The sequence below is a fragment of the Marmota monax genome, unplaced genomic scaffold (genome assembly GCF_021218885.2).
Source record: "Marmota monax isolate L192 unplaced genomic scaffold, Marmota_monax_Labrador192_F-V1.1 WCK01_AAM20220418_F8-fsc00360, whole genome shotgun sequence".
NCBI classification, from domain to species: domain Eukaryota; kingdom Metazoa; phylum Chordata; class Mammalia; order Rodentia; family Sciuridae; genus Marmota; species Marmota monax.
The window spans coordinates 685,437-701,845 of NW_026694905.1; the positions used below are offsets into that span (position 1 = coordinate 685,437).

A 16,409-nucleotide genomic window follows, 5' to 3' on the forward strand; every position below is an offset into this window, starting at 1 on the left:
CAGGTCCAAAACCTCTCCATTGAGTCCTCCTTGTTCTTTCTTTGGGATTGGAAAACTCTGCCTGGGTCCTTTGCAGCCCTGGGGTTGGACAGAACTTTCTTGGCTTGTCCCCAACTCCCATTCTAATTGGGAAGTCAGCGAGTGAGCAAGAGAAAAGGCATTAGGAAACTCCCTTTGAAAACTGCCCCGGTTTTTCCCCAGGAGGGTCAGTGATGACCTTGTGAATGCCCTTCAGAAGTGGAACTGAATGAATCCTTTGAGTTGTTCCCAGAAATGTGAAGGGGGCTCTTCTTGGTTTGCATACACACATAGGGTCTGCTGGGGAGAAGGTGGCTGACCATGCCCCAGAATCACACCTCCCTGGAGGACTCCTTCACTTCACCACCATCCCTGGGTGGGTCACTTTTCCAGGAGTGGGCACCCACCTCTCCCACAGCACCTTGAGGGCAAGCAGTACTTATACAAGGGGTGGGGGATTTTCAGGTGTGAGTGGTACTGTTAACTAAAAGAAATGCCCTGCTCTGCTTTGGTTCACTGGTCATGTTCAAAGATTAAAAGCCACACAAATCAATGATATTTAGAATTTAGCTGCATTTCATTACTCGCGTTTCCAATTTAAAATATCTTTACTTTTAGTGGACACATAGTAACTGTGTTTATAGGGCACAGTGTGTCATTTCAATTCATGCATACAGCGTGTAGCAACAGATCAAGGTAACTGGCCTATCTAACTTCAGACACACATCATTTCTATGTGCTGGGAATTTTCAAAATCCTATCTACTAGTTGTTTTGAAAGTTAATTAATCGATGTCAACCATCCTTATCCTACTGAGGACATCAGAAGCCCTCCCTCCTTTTCATCTGTACCCTGTACCCCTGTCCATTCTCTTTCCCTCCCTCCTACATCTTTCCGAGTTTTAACAGAACTCAGGATTCCACGTTAAGATTGAAACTGCTCACAACTCCTTTCAATTCGTCTTTCCCCCCTCTGCTTCCACTGACCATCTGCCTGGCCTTCCAAGAGGACAATGAATGGCGGCTCTGGAGCCTGCCTCGCGGGGCAGCATCAATCAGTGCTGTCGGTCTCCCGGCTAAGTGCATTTCCACAACCCACGGACCGGTTGGGCCAGCAGTGATCAACCTTCGCCTCTTTCAATTAGCGGTGAGACAGGAGGGAGCCAGGGCGAGGGACGCTCCAATCTCGGACTTCCTTGATCACTGGATTTAAATTATACGTCTCTCTCCTGCTCATTTCTTTGCTTTCTACAGCGCTTACAAAATCGCTTCATTATATGCTTTATTTACTTATTTATTTTTTCTGGGCATTGGAAAGTAAGCTCTAGGGAGGAACCCAGGGGGCTGAGCGGTGGGTTTCCAAAGGCGCAGAGCCTTCCCAGGAGCCTCCTAGGTTCCATAGTTGGGTCTCTTACAGGCCCTGACAACTGGCAGATTCACAGGAGAAAGGGCGCATACATTCATTAACTTTTAACATAACTTGCACGAGGGCTGTCAGAACAAAACCCCAAAACCCATAAAAGCAATGATTTTAAGTGTGCATATTCCATCGGAACAGGGGAAATGGACACTTACTTTATAGGTCCCTGGGGGAATAGTTGGGAGAGATGGTGACAAAGGGTGGGTGGATGCGGTGGCAATCTCAGCTTGTTTGGTCGACCATATTTCCTAGTTGGTGAGACTTCAGAGAGGAGGATTGTGACATTCCTATTGGAGAATCTGTCTTTAGGCGGAAGCTTCTCCCAGCGTTTGTCGTTCTTCAAGTGCCTTTGGCTCAAAATGACCAATATATCAAAGCCACAAATATACCAAGGCAGCATATTTTGGGCGCCTCATTTTGGTTTCTTCTGCTGTCTATGCTGGTATTTTTAATATTTTGTCCATCGTGGGCTTTTAACATTAATTTTGGATTGTTAAAATATTGCATTTAATCATTATTTATACGGATTACGGAGCTTTTTGGGAGCGCTCTTACACGTTGCTCCCTGGCCAGTGTCTCCTCCAAGTGAAACATTCTTGGAGATCCACCCCCACGTTTCTTCCTGGACTCCAGGAACCCTCCCAGCCAGTACGCACGTCGGGGTAAACAGCCAGAAAGAAGGGAGCACGGGCTTCCTCCACGCCTGCCCTCTCCCTCGCCAATGCCCTGCCCCTTCCTGTCGCCTTCAACCTCCTGGCTTCTTCCTCCTTCCAGGGCGTAGGGCGAGGGCAGGAGTTCCAAGGCAGGGCTCAAGTGCGCTAGGGCGGGGATGGGGGGACGGAAGAAGGCTCTCGGGAGTTCAAGGTGGGGCGAAGGTGCGCTCACTGGGTGGAACCCGGCGTGGGTAGCTGGGGAAGCGCTGGAAGAGGTGGGCAGGACCGGTTTGGAGGGCTGGGGGTGGGAGGTGGGGTGAGGAGCCGGCCTAGGCGGAGGTCTGGGGGTGTGCCCCGGGGCCGGGGCACAGGGATGTGGGCGGGGCGCAGTGGGCGGGGCGGGGCGCAGTTGAGGGTGTTGCCGGGTTGTGGAGCGAGCGCTGCAGACTTCGTGCCTGGAGGCTGGTGCTTCGCTAAAGCCGCCGATGCAGCTGCCACTGGGGTCGCTGATGGGTGTGAATCTCCCTCCCCCTGCGCCACGTCCACTGCTGCAGCCAGAAGCGAGGCCAGAGGTGTGGGGTGGGGTTCAGTTGGCGCCTTTGGTCCTGGAGTCCCTGGGGTGTGTCTGTGCCTCCCGGGAGCGGGCGGTGCGGAGAGAGGCGGAGCCCAGCCGCCGCTCCAACCCACCTGCCTGCTAGTGACCGTCCGCCGGCAGGTGTTCTCCGTCGGCAGTGACCCTCCATCCACCCCGCCAAAGCTCTCGGCTCGCGGGTGTCCTCCGTTCGCAAGTGACCGCCCGGCCCCACCATGGTGGATGTGCTAGGCGGGCGGCGCCTGGTGACCCGCGAGGGCGCGCTGGTGGAGGCCGAGGCGGCGCTGCAGAACAAGGTGGTGGCTCTGTACTTTGCGGCGGGCCGCTGCGCTCCCAGCCGCGACTTCACGCCGCTGCTCTGCGACTTCTACACAGCTTTGGTGGGCGCGGCGCGGCAGCCGGCGCCTTTCGAGATCGTGTTCGTGTCGGCCGACGGCAGCGCGCAGGAGATGCTGGACTTCATGCGCCAGCAGCACGGCGCCTGGCTGGCGCTGCCCTTCCACGACCCCTACCGGCAGTGAGTGCGGGCCCTGGGGCTGGGGCCGCCGGCGCGTCGCCCCGTGTCCCCGCAGGCCTCCTCTCCTGCACCCGGTTGCTTTTCCAGACGCCCCTTTTCTCCCTCCCTTCCCGCCTTCCAGTCCAGGTCCCGGTTCAGGTAGATCACACTTAAGTCTGTTTCAGCTTCCCCAGATTCGAAATCGCGGTGCACTAGCGTCCCCGGACTCGCGGATTCTGGGGCTGGGGGGTCTGAGTTTCTATGCAGGAGCTGCAGCCGGTGCGGACGCCTGCGGGGGCGGGGGGGGCGGTGTCAGTTCATTACTTTCTCCTCCCCGCCAGTGGGCGGGAGGCTCGGTGAGACCACAGCCTGGGTCTGGGGGCAGGTGGGTGTGACCCGGGAGGGTGCAAACTGTGATCAGTGCCCGCAGGGCAGCGGTTGTGGGTGTGGGAAGCGGGGAACCAGGGCTGGAGGAACCCGGGTGCTGGTGAAGGAATCTCAAACGGTGTTGAATTCATTACTGTAAATTTCGTGGCTGTGAATGTTGGAAGCGACAATCTGCTCTCCTAAGGGACCTGCCCCCACCCCCACGCCCTGGTTGAGATCCTCTGGGCTGGATGTTTGAGTTTGTGAAGGAACTGGAAGCTTCACAAGCAGAGATGCCCAGAGCACGAGCCACCCCGTGCTCAGAGTGGCTCCTCTGCCTGCAGCTGGAGCATACGGGCTCTGACTAGATCAGCAGGGGCACTGGACAGGAGTAGGGAGTCCTGGGATTAGGGAGGTGCAGATGGCAGGGTACTGATTGTTCTGCATGTGTGGTCTCCTGTGATGTGAGGTTCTAGATCGAGATTTAGATCACACAGGTCACAGAGCACATTGCTCTAGCCCCTCCTCCTTCGTAATGCAGATGTGAATAATTCCCTGTGGCTTGAAACTGCCCCCTTGGGTTACTCATTCATTTGTGAAGTTACCCCCTAACTTACTTATTCTGAGAGGATATTCTTTCTGGAAAAACGGAAGTCAACTTCTGGGAGTCCAGGTAGAGGTGTACTTAACTAGAGGAAGTCTGATTATTCTCCCAAATCCTTGCTCTTTGGAGATTCCCAACGAAGTGGAGGAGCCAGGCAGGAAGCCAGCCTTGAGATGGGTGAGGACCCATCCTGATGACAGTGTCTCAATGATGGCTGATTAACTTTACACGGAGATTCATTAGAGACTCTCTTCAAGCAGTTTGTTTGATTGGACTTCCCTCGTACACAAGCTGTACACTTTTGAAAGGACACAGTTGTTTTGAAGGTGAGATGGTGATAGTGTTAGTAATTAGGCAGAGAGCTCAGGCCCCAGTAGAGCACTGCTCTGGTGTTACCCAGGGGGGAGGTTGGGAGTTTTATTGCTAAGCTGAATGACACCCTTAGTGCCGTGCCCGGTCCCTTTTAATGGTCCATTAAAAGGCTACTGGAAGTGGTCTGGTTATGGACCAGCACTCTGGTCCATGTCATTTACAACATGTCACTGAGGCACAGAGTTCTCCAGGGTCTGGGGGCCATCTTTCTGCCCTGACTCAGTTCCTCTCCTAGAAGGTGATGAACTGCTTCACCCAGGGGCACCCAGATGGGCTCAGGAGGGGCATCACTTTTGAGGCCATGCAAAATTATCTGTCCCCTGGTCATCTGGTCAGAGCCTGTTGCTCTAGCTGCAGACAGATGAGCCAATTTGAGTAAGGGTGACCCCAAGCTCTGGTCATCTCTGCCTGGTCTGCCCTCCTCCTCAGGGGTTTTTCTTTCTGTGAAATTAGCATTTTGTTCCTACCCCCAACCCTGGCATAGCCATGCATTGACTGTGAAGCCAAATGAATATTCTGTGGGCATTGTTGGAGCCATGCCCTAAATTCTGCTGATCCCCACCTGGATTTATGAAACCCGATCATGAGCCAAATGGAAAGAGCCACCACCAAGAAAAACTAAAAAATGCACAAATCATCCAAGAGGTATTGGGAGAAATTGTCAATGTGTGCAGTAGGCAGTACCCTGTGGTTGTTACCCTTGAGATGAGGCCAGGACACTGATATCACAAGCTCCACTTGGAAGATGAGTGGGGAAGTAGCCCTTGTACTGCTTTTCCCAAGGGCCTGAGCTCATCACAATGTCCACTGAATTCCTGAGAAGAATTCCTCAAGAAGATGGAAGAGAAGAAAATCTGAGGCTTCCAAGGAAATATAAATATTGTGGGGCACCCTTGGGGTTACCCCTTGACATGATTGGTTCTAGACATCGTCTCCCCTCTTACAGCTGCAGGTGCATCTATAGGGAGGGGAGGAAATGCCTAGAACCCCAACCTTTTCCCTCAAGTTACATATGCAGCCCAGAGAAGTAGCTGTTTATTGCTAGTATCGGGGGCCCTAGAGTTCTGGGCCCGTTTCCCTGGCCAGTGCTAAGGGGCAGGTGGGCTGAGAGGAAGGCCCTCACCTGATGGGGGAAGGCACCAGGGACAGATGCCCTTGCTCCCTGGAGGCATTTCCTCCGGATGAGGTTCCATCCTACCTCACCATCTTCCTTTCTTTGTGACTAAGTTTACGGGTCGAACTCAAGGAGAAAGGAGTAAGTTTAAATTCACCAGCAGGGATTTCTGCTGCAGGCCGCCATTCACAAGACACTTGATCTGTGGGGATTTTATAACGTCTCATAACAAGGTTCATTCTGCTGGGCCTCTCGAACTAGAATGTGAGTGGACCCCACAGGGGTCTGGAGGGAGCCCAGCCTCTGGCCCCTGCCTCCCAGGCTGGCTCTGGGGGCACCTCACCTTACAGGCTAAGCTTATCTGTTGGAAAAATCACACTGGCCAGGGCTTCGTGTCTTGGGTGGAGAGTGGCTGGGGTAGAGCCATGGGAGGAGTTAGTGCCCTTGCAGACGGTTTTCGATTCTGTCACCACCCCTTGCCTCTCTCCAGCCTGAGTGCAGTGCCTCCCGGGTCCTCTGGACTCCAGGCATCCATTGAGTCCTCCTATCCTGGAGCCTTCTCCAGGTGTCCTTCATTCAGACACTGGACTGTTAACAGCGGATTGCTGTCCTCCGTCTAAATGGCTCTTCGTTCAAAGATAGTTCTGACCCAGCAGGAGCTTCCTCCAGCCCTCGGGTTTCCTGATTTCTTTTGCCTGCAGCGGGACCAAGCCAGACCTGGTTCCGTACTTGGTACCCACAGGGTGCACGTCTGATGGGTGTTTGAAACAAGCGAGCAAAAGAGGGTGCTCTGGAGAGAGTTGCCTGGCGACAGTCTGCTGCTGGCCAAGAGGGAAGGAAACGCCAGTCAGGTGTCGCCGTGGCAACCAGAAGCACTTAGGTCAGGGACAAGGATGTGGCTGGGTTAGGTGAAGGGAGGGACAGACGTTGCAGCAGCTCTGAGGACAAGGACAAGTGGGGCTCTGGGATTTTCCCAAAGTGGTTAAGAATCCTCCTGAGTTATGTCCGTGATGCTTTTCTGTGCCAAGCATTTTTGTTCTCTGTGGACACAGCGCAGCGCCCAGAGGGATGGAGATGACTTCAGGGGAAAGTGGCTGTTTGCTTCTCCTCTTTGGTTCCGAGGTTATGTTTGTTTCCAGGAAGAGGCTGCCAGGGTGAGGATTTGAAGTGAAGCAAGACGCCTTAGGCTCCTTGTTCCTCAAAGCTAGCTACGTCCCTCTGATTGCATCAGAACTTGGTTTAGTATTGCAGGTAATTAAAATAACAGTGCTTAAGTAAAAAAGTTATGGGCTGACATAAATGAAACTCTGAAGGCAGGAGCTAGTCTTTCAGGAGGCTGGAGGCCACTGAGGATACAGCTTCATGGGTTGCCTTCTACCATGTCTTCTTTGAGCTCAGGCTACAGGCAGTGGCTGCCTGGCAATTTGAGTTTCTCCTCATGGTGGCAGAAGGACTGCCATGTCTCATACTACCTCCTCACGCTTTCCTCTTTCTCAGCACACGGGCAAATGTTCCACAGAGTTGACATGTTTCTTCGGGCAAATGTTCTATGGAGCCTTACTTATTCTTTGTCCACTAGTTACCCATTTCTGTACCAGTTGTTGGGACCAAGGGATACATTGACTGAGCAGTCTGCCCAGCTGGAGTTGGAGTTAGGTCCTTCCTATGCAATGTGGGAAGTGTTTATTGAGTAGTTATTGTGTGGGGAACCCCATTTATTGTTAAGCTGTTCACATATTAATCATTTAATCTTCACAACAACCCTAGGAGGTAGGTTCAGTTATTCCCATGGTGCAGGTGAAGAATCTGAGGCACAGGGAGGCTAATTAGCTTGCCTAAGTCGCACAGCTGATCCATGCCAGAAAACAGAGGGAGAAGGTCAGGCTGCCAAGTAGCACACTAGGCCACGACTGCGCACACTGTCAAGGGCACTGTCCTCAGCACCTTACCACCTCTTCCCTCCTCCACTCCGGTGGAGAGGATGCAGAAAGTTCTGGGAGAGACCAGCAGGGCTGGCAACCCTGAGCACACCCAGGTGAGCTCCAGGGCTATTAAAACCCCGATGCTAGCCCCTCAGGGTCAGAGAGACTGCGGTTGTCATGGGCCCCTGGGTCTTCCTGAGGCTCTGCCTGGGGACCCCACTGAGAAAAGCAGGTAATGCTGTTGGTAACCCAGGAACCAGTCAGGAATGCAGGTGCCGGGTCGGCCTTCAGTGGGCTCCGGGGTCTGCGGGAAGATGCTGCTCCCCGCTTCCTGATTGATTCCCCCACCAAAAGCTTCCTGGCTAAGGTCCCAAGTTCCTGGGGTCCCAGCTCTGCCATGTCTGGCTGAGGCCAGACCTCAGTCCCTTTCTGAAACTTGTTGGACTCTGCCCTGCCCAGTCCTGCTACCCAAAGCACAGGTACTAAAAAAACCCATTTGCCAAGACTACCATTTTGCTTGTAGTGTTTATGCAAAAGGCATAAAAAAAAGCTTTTGGGATTGTTTCTCTTCATTTTTTAAAAAATTTCATACTTTTGAGAAAAGTCGGTTCCTTAGACATTCAAGTTTCAGGCATCATACAGAATTCTTAAAACACTGGGGAGGGACACCTCCCCACCACCACATCTCTCCTGCCCACAGCATGTTCTGGGATCTGTGCAGGCCTCATTACTCTGAGGTTTCCGGGCTCCAGTTTGACGGGCTGTTTCTGACCTGCAGTTTGACATGAATTTGCATCTGCTCTGTATTTGTGGCTTTGGTGTCTCATCTTTGCAAGTGCAGTTTTAGCACAGTGTCCTCTACAGACAGTGGCTGGCTGGCAGATTGAGTTTCTCCTCATGGTGGCAGAATGACTGCCATGTCTCACACTACCTCCTCACACATTCCTCTTTCTCAGCCCACAGGCAAATGTTCCACAGAGTTGACATGTTTCTTCCTCCCACCTTTGCTGTTCCTTCCTGCTGTGAGTCAGTTGGTGGACATCGCAGGGGAGAGCTCCCGGAGAGACTGGGGTGAAGGCTGTGTGCACTGTTTCCTTGGGAAACAGGCCTTTCCTGGGACACCACCCCAGGATAGGCCAGGACCCTGTTGTCAGTATCCCCACGAGGAGGGTTAAGTCCGTGCTGGGCCCATGTGCGAGCCGACCTGCCTGACTCCTGACATTCTTAGGTATCCTCCTTTTCTCTGGCTCAGTCTCAGCAAAGATTTGTTTCACATTTTAGAATTTCCAAAAGAATCAAATGGGGTTTTATTGCTTAACCACCCAGTTAATCTATTCAAGTGGATTAATGCACTTCTTAGGTTAAACCCCCATATTGACTTTCATGCATTCATTTCTTTTTTCGATTATTTCTGTTATTTCACGTATTTCTCGTCTTGCCCTTTTTTTCTGTTTTCTTTGCATTTCCTCCATCATGATTCAGCTTCTTGAGTTTAAATACATTACTCATCGATAGGTGAGCTTTGCATTTTGAGTTCTGCTGTGTTACCCAGACTGGTCTTATACTCATGGGCTCAGGTGATTCCCCTGCCTCAGTCTCCCAAGTACCTGGGACTACAGGCCGTATGAGTTTTGGATAAGTGTATCTAAGGTATAGCTTCCTAAGTGTGTTTGCTTGTGTATACAGTTTGCATCTGTATAGTTTAACCTTGGTATCCAGGGTGAATTGGTTACAGAATCTCCCCAAGGTACTAAAATCCAACGATGCTCAGATTCGTTATATGAAATGTTGTAGTAGCATGGTATTTGTGTTTAGTCAGCTTCTTTGTCACTGTGACCAAAGGACCTGACAAGAGCAATGTAGAGAAGGAACAGTTTGTTTGGGGCTCACGGTTTCAGAGGTCTCAATCCACAGACAACCACTTCAGGGCTCTGGGCCAAGGTGAGACAGAACATCATGGCAGAAGGGTGTGGAGGAGGAGAGCAGCTCAGGACTTGGCGATCAGGAAGCAGAGAGCTCTGCTCACCAGGGACAAAATATAACCCCTGAAGTCTCGCTGCCTCCTCTAGCCACACCCCACCTGCTTACAGTTACCACCAGTTAATCCATTCAGGTCGGTTACCGCACTGATTAGGTCAAACCTCTCATAACCCAATCATTTCGCCTCTAAACTTCTTTTCACTCTCTCACACATGAGGTTTTGAGGGGGACACTTTGCATATAATCTACACACATCCTCCAGTAGATTTTAAATCATCTTTAGATTACTTATAAAACCTAATACAAGGTCAATGCTCTGTAAATAGTTGTTATATTGTTTAGGAAATGCTAAGGACAGGAAAAACAGTATGTACATGTTCAACACAGATGTAATTTTTTAAGGAATATTTTCAATTCAAGTCTGGCTCAACCCATAGATGAGAAGCCTTTGGATATTGTTCTAAATATTTTTTAATCTAAATGGCTCTTTCACATACAATGTAGTTATTTTTTTATTTTTTGGTAACAGGGACACTTAACCACCGAGCCACATCCCTAGTCCCTTTTTAAAGATTTTACTTAGAGAGAAGGTCTCACTGAGTTGCTAAGTGCCTTGCTAACTTGCTGAGGCTGGCTTTGAACTTGAGATCCTCCTGCCTCAGCCTCCGGAGCTGCTGGGATGACATGTGCATGCCACTGCCCCCGTTTACAGTTACTTTTCAAACTCCTTCTTAATCGTGATTGTTTATTGGTTTTCAAGTCCATTACATGATGGTCTGATTCAGCGATGTTTTGAAATTTGTTGAGACCACTTTTGTGGCTGAGAATACAGTTGGTTCACAGGTTCACAGGTGTTTGCAAACAATGTGTACCCACTCTTGGAGTGTGAGGGATGTGTATTTTTTCACGCTTAAGTGAAGGTTGACCTTTGACCTGGTCCTGGATGGTCCTGGCAGCCTTGTTAGAAGTGTCGGCGGGGAGGCTTGGTGATAGGAAGGTCTCAGTTGCGGCTTGGCTTCCTCTCAGCCTCCTAACCCGGGGGGCTGCAGATGAAGGAAACCAGATTACTGTTGGCATGAGACCCTCCTGACCTGACTCCCGAACAGGGATGGGATTCCCTGCCTGCCCCCTGTCTTGAGGGAGGTAATCCCTGTGAAGGATGGGGGGAACCCTGCAGAATCAGGGAGGTGCTTCTTTCCCTAAATGAATACAAATAATGTAGTAAAAAGGCCTTTCACAGGGTTGGAGGTGATGGTGAAGGGGAGTAAGAAATGTTCCATCCACAACCAGATCAGCAGATGCATCACTGAATTTGTAAGGCGTAAAGTCTGATAGGCTTCGGATGTATTTGGAACTCACCGAATTTTATCTTACCATGATGTGTACCTGACATTTTCCTTCTCTTGAGAGGAGAGTAGAAAACGCTGCTGGGTTTACTTGTGCATTTTGAACTGTCCCATGCTGTAGCTACCAGCCACATGTAGCTGCTCAGTTTCAATGAACAGGGCTGGGCCGTAGCTGGGTGGTCTGGTGCTTGCCTAGTATGTAGCCAGGCTCTGGGTTCAATCCCCAGTACTGGGTGTGGGGGAGGGGCACAGTTAAATTTAGCAGTTAATCCAAACAAGAAGTTCTGCTCTTCCGTCTGACTTGCCACCCTTCTGCCTAAACGGCTGGTGGCCTCTGTATTGGGCTGCACAGGTCAAGAACAGTTCTGCGAATGGATGGTTCTCCAGGTCTGGACTGGCTTAGAAACAGTCTCATTGGCAGTGAGTGGGCTGTCCTGCCAGCCAGTCCCCTGGGGCCCCTTCCTTTCCGATGTCAGTGCAGAAGTGCTAACCCTCTGGTAACCCTGTTCTCTCCTGCAGCGAACTGAAGAGGAGGTACGACATCACGGCCATCCCCAGGCTCGTGATCCTGAGACCAAACGGGGAGGTGATCACCAGCAAAGGGCGGAAGCAGATCCGGGAGCGGGGGCTGGCCTGCTTCCAGAACTGGGTGGAGGCGGCCGAGGTCTTCCAGAATTTCTCAGGTTGAACTGGGAGAAGGGTCCACAGAGCCTGGGCAGGGGCGGCTCCTTCAGTGCAAACCCCCGAAGGGAAAGAGGAGCCCATTTTTTTTTCTCTCTCTCTATGCAGCATCTGATTTTATTTCAGAGCAGAAGTACTAAGCCATGGCAGAAAGTAAATGTTGCTCAGGAAAAAAAACACAAGCAAAAATACCTCCTTCTCCGTTTGGATCCTGAAGCTACGTGACAGTTATTTTTATTCTTTGCATAGCTTTGGAAATCTATGCAAACATTTTATTTGCACAAGTCTCTTCAGGTAAAATGATCAGTTTATTGATAAATTTTTTCTGGCTGTCTATCATTTTAATGATATGTGTTATATGGTTTCACAACTATATTTATTATTAAACAAGTTTGCATACAGTATGGTTTCTTGTTTTATTTTTGGCAGTAGTGAGGATTGAACTTGTCTAACACCCATGTTAGATAAGTTCTCTACCACTGAGCTACATCCCCAGCCTGACTGTGTGCTTTAATAAACAAATATTTATACCGAGAAATTTCATTCTTATTCCAAACCAAGATGGAGGAAAATGAGTTATTCAGGGAGTCTGAACCTTATACAGTTTATTTGTCAGAGGTGGTAGTTTTTAATTATGTGCCTTCTTGGAATATTTTTCTTCCCTTTGCACTTTCTCACACTGACTTTTAATAACATTGTAAATACCTAGAATGAATGAAATGTCCAAGGCACATACACTCATAAGATTCCAGTCAGTGATGAGCAGCACAGATGATGATAGTCCCAAAAGATTTTAACGGAGTGAAGAAGTTCCTATTCCCTGGTGATGTCTGCGATGGTTGCACAGTGATGAAACTGCCTAGCAGTGCTTTCCCGAATGTGTCCCTGTCATTGAGCAACACGCTACACTGTATTCGAGGTTAAATCTCAACATTTCTTGAAAGATTCTAATCCATCCAGTTAACCACCCCCCTCCTCCCCCACAGCCTCTGCTGACAGTAAGAGGAAAGCTGTCCGTGCGTGGTCCAGACCCCAGCTACCCCATGGCCACTTGCTGGCCTCATGCGTAGCCATCCTTGTTCTTTCCCGGTCTCATTTGGTCCGGCTGATTGGCACTGAGAGGAAACCAGATGCCACTGTAGCCCAGTGGGTTCCCTTGGCTGGCTGGGTCCTTCCGCTGGGACTCAGGAATCCACCTCCCACACTCTGCTCTGTCAGTTAACTTCTCTCCCCTGAAAAGCAACGTGCTGCTTCATTGGGATCAACGACGACTTGATGGAGCGAACGTGATCAGTGTTTTCCTCCAAAATAAATTGTGTCAAAATGCAGTTCTCTTCCAAACCAAGAAATAGCATGTTCATTTAATTATGATGGGTGTTTTTTGTTTGTTTGTTTGTTTGTTTTGGTACTGGACATTGAACTCTGGGGCCTTTAGCCACTGAGCCACATCCACAGCCCTTTTTATTTAAAAGGGTTGCTTAGGGTCTTGCTAAATTGCCGAGGCTGACTTTGAACTTGTGATCCTCCTGCCTCAGCCCCCTGAGCTGCTGGGATTACAGGCCTGCTCCATGGCATCCAGTCCAATTATACAGTTTTTTTTGGTCACGCATTCTTGAGAGTGGGCATCTCTTGTATGTAGAATGTCCACAAGCTGTGTTTGTGTGTGTGTGTGTGTGTGTGTGTACCATAACCAGACTTTAAAAACAAAAACAAAAACACAAGCTTCCTCCTCTTAGTGAACTGCCCTATGGGAGCCCGAGACCTGTGGATGGTCGTGGGCTATAGTCCTGGGAGCTCTGCTGGGGCCTCTTTGTGGGCTTTGAGGCTCTTAGAAGGAAGGAGGTGTCCAGGGAGAGGTTACCATGGCTGAGCCAGCCCTGAGGGCATGAACCCTCCACCCGCAGCCGTGGCTTAGGCTGGGAGAGCGATGGACCATTTAAAGTGCTGTGACTGCAAGACACATTCTTCAATACACCATCCCTAGCCACGAGTTTTTCTGAATATCCTGCCTTCTCTCAGGAGATTGTAGACCTTGGTGCTGTTCCTGAAAGTGCCGCGTGTGACTTGTGTGACAAAAACAGTGTGTCCCCGCCGCGAAAAACAGAAACATCCTGTCACCCGCAGGAAAGCCACGGTGGGTGCCTTGGTATATTATATATTCCATGAGGGCAGCCACTATTTTTTCAGGGAGTGTGCACTGCTTGTCATCTTCACGACTTGCCACCCTTGGTGTGGTCCCAGGCCAGCAGGGTGGGCAGCGTGGTGAGAAATGAGACTGCATCTGGCCAAGACTGCCAGGGGGGCAGGGGCAATGACATCAGAGTCCCCCAAAGCTGGCCTGTGGGCAGACTGCTGAAGTCAGTCCACTGAGCCCCAGATGATGGCATTTTAAATAAAACCCAGGCTGCTCCCTAAGCCATAGTCCTGGGGGCAGGTGCCACTCCTCTCCCTGAAGAAGCCCAGCCCGGGACTCCTGAAGGTCCCAGGTGAACCGCAGGAGGACTCTGCAGCACACACTCGAGGAAGTGCTGGTCACGGGGTACTTGTAAGCCGCCGCTGTTGCCATTGTAACACGAAACAACAGGAACCACTGCACACCCACAGCACAGCACAATGACAGACACACCACACTCCACACACAGACCACACACAGCACACACAGCCATATCCATAGCATCCAACCTACACACACGACATCACACACTACACACCAAACACCACACACACACAACGAACGCACACCACAAACACACATACCACACACTACAATACAACACAGCACACACACATACACATCCCCAGAGGAAGGAAGATGGAAAACTGAGGGCTTCCAGTCAGGAGCTGGGTGCTGTGGGGCTGGCTGTGCACACACAGCAACACACAGCACTGGGTGGCACTGGCTGACCCTGTCCACACCTTCACCTCCCAACAGGGTGTCTGATGCTATTTGGGCTGAAAGGATTCCGTGTAGAGTCCCCTCCACTTGTGAGCTCTTCAGCGCCTCTGGGCCTGGGGTCACTCTGGGATTGCTCTTTTCTCTCCTTCATTTTTGGTCAAGGATTAACCTGTTTGGTGGTGGGCGCTTTTCTCCCGTTTCTTTCCCACATGCCTCCTGCGCTCTGTGTGTCCCCAAGTCTGTACGTCAGAGCTTCCCCCCTCCCAGGTGAGTGGATCTGGAGGTGGGGCCTTGGGGGCGATTAGGCACTGGGGGGTGCCACCCCATGAATGACACTAGTGCCTTTGGAAGAGGCCCAGACAGCTTGCCGGCCCCTTCCATCATGTGAGGACACGGGGAGAAAGCACCATATACAAACCAGAAAGAAGGCCCTTGCCAGACGCCAGATGTGCTGGGGCGTTGATTCTAGACTTCCACTTTCCAGAACTGTGAGCAAGAAAATTTCTATGGTCATGAACTGCTCAGTCTGTTGTCTTTTATTCTAGCAGCCTTAAGAGACTAAGACAGAACCCTCCCCTGGTGATCCGAGCCTCCTCTGATTGATATCGCTCTGGAGCTACTCAGACGTATCAGGTCGCATATCCACTCCATCTTCCTGAGGAAATCTCTTCTGGAGACTTCCAGCCTCCTCATGGAATCACGGAGAGCCCAGTGCCCAACCGGACATTGCCCTTTGGGATTACCCCAAGGGCGCTCTGTGGCTCTCTCTGGAGTTGACCTTCTCTTGTCTTTCTCTTTCTTGGCTTACCTCCTCGTTCTGTTGGAACACATCCTCTAATACCGTCTTGAGAAGAGGTGTATGGGAGCTAGACTTTTAGGCCTTCTTCATTCAACCCATACTTAATGGATAATTGGCTGAGTGTAGAATTCCAGGTTGGAAGCAGTTTTTCTTCAGTAATTTTAAGGTCCTGCTCCGTCGTTCTCTTGCCTCTTTGAGATGGCTGACAGGTCTGGCTGCATGGTGACCTTTCGTCTTTCTGGAATTCCTAGTATTTGGATGTTGTGGACCTCTTGGGCCAGCCCTCCAACTTCCTTACATGGCTCTGTTCTACCAGCCATGTCTCTTTTTATTTTGGTTCTCCTTTTTTTTTTTTTTGATCTTTCCTCAAAATTATCTTCCATCCCTTTTATCGCTGTCACAATCTTAATCTAAAGGGCTCCTGGGTTTCTGAATCAGTTTCTCTCCCTGTCTCTCTCTCCCTCCCTCCTTTCCTCTCTGCTTCAAAACATTCTGCTCTAGTTCCATAAAAGCAACATTTTCTCATACCTCTTGAAGGACATTAACAGGATTCCTAAAATGTTTTCTTTCCACATTATTATATTATTATGATTTATATTATTCCCAAGTTACTTCTCCCTCCTGTTTATTTGGGGAAGGACTAAGTAGGATGTCAGCAGGGTTTGGTGACTCAGAGCTCCACTACAGAATGATCTTGCTCGGGCCATTTGGTTGGGGAGAATTATCTCCTGGGCTGATCATATTTATCAGGAAACATTTTCATGAAAATGAAAGTTCATTTTGGCAATCCTACCTTCAGCTACGTCTCTCCCAAGACAGCCCCCATTCGCCCCCTCAGGGGTGGTGAAGGTCAGTTCACCCAGGGCATAAGGGAAGGAATCTAGAGATCTGACCACTTCATGAACTGATTGCCCTCATCCTAATGTGTGCCGTACTCAAGCGGGTGTCTGTAGACACGGAGCCCGTGGTATAAGCCAGAAGGTTTTTGCTATTCCCAGTGTGAGCTCAGGTCAAGTTTGTGAGTCTATAGAGCCTTTGTATGAGTCTTTGTTCTTGTTTCTTCTTTTGTTTTTCCATAACCTAAAAAAAAAAAAATCCCTTTGAAGTTATTTTAATTACTTTATTAGAGAGTGAAAGTAAATACAAATGTT

At 50.2% G+C, this 16,409-nt stretch overlaps 1 protein-coding gene across 1 annotated transcript; it reads left to right on the top strand.

Moving 5' to 3' along the window:
- Window positions 1–2,672: 2,672 nt before the first annotated feature.
- Nxnl2 (nucleoredoxin like 2) lies at window positions 2,673–12,108 on the top strand. Its single transcript, XM_046427017.2, has 2 exons — window positions 2,673–3,199; window positions 11,402–12,108. Exons 1-2 carry the CDS (start codon window positions 2,898–2,900, stop codon window positions 11,568–11,570), a joined length of 471 nt encoding a protein of 156 aa, XP_046282973.1. The 5' UTR covers window positions 2,673–2,897; the 3' UTR covers window positions 11,571–12,108.
- The last annotated feature ends 4,301 nt before the right edge of the window (window positions 12,109–16,409 follow it).

Coding starts and splice junctions, on each gene's coding strand:
- Nxnl2 (XM_046427017.2), top strand. CDS start 2,898: ATGGTGGATGTGCTAGGCGGGCGGCGCCTGGTGACCCGCGAGGGCGCG. Junction 3,200..11,401: donor TTCCACGACCCCTACCGGCA/GTGAGTGCGGGC, acceptor TCTCTCCTGCAG/CGAACTGAAGAGGAGGTACG.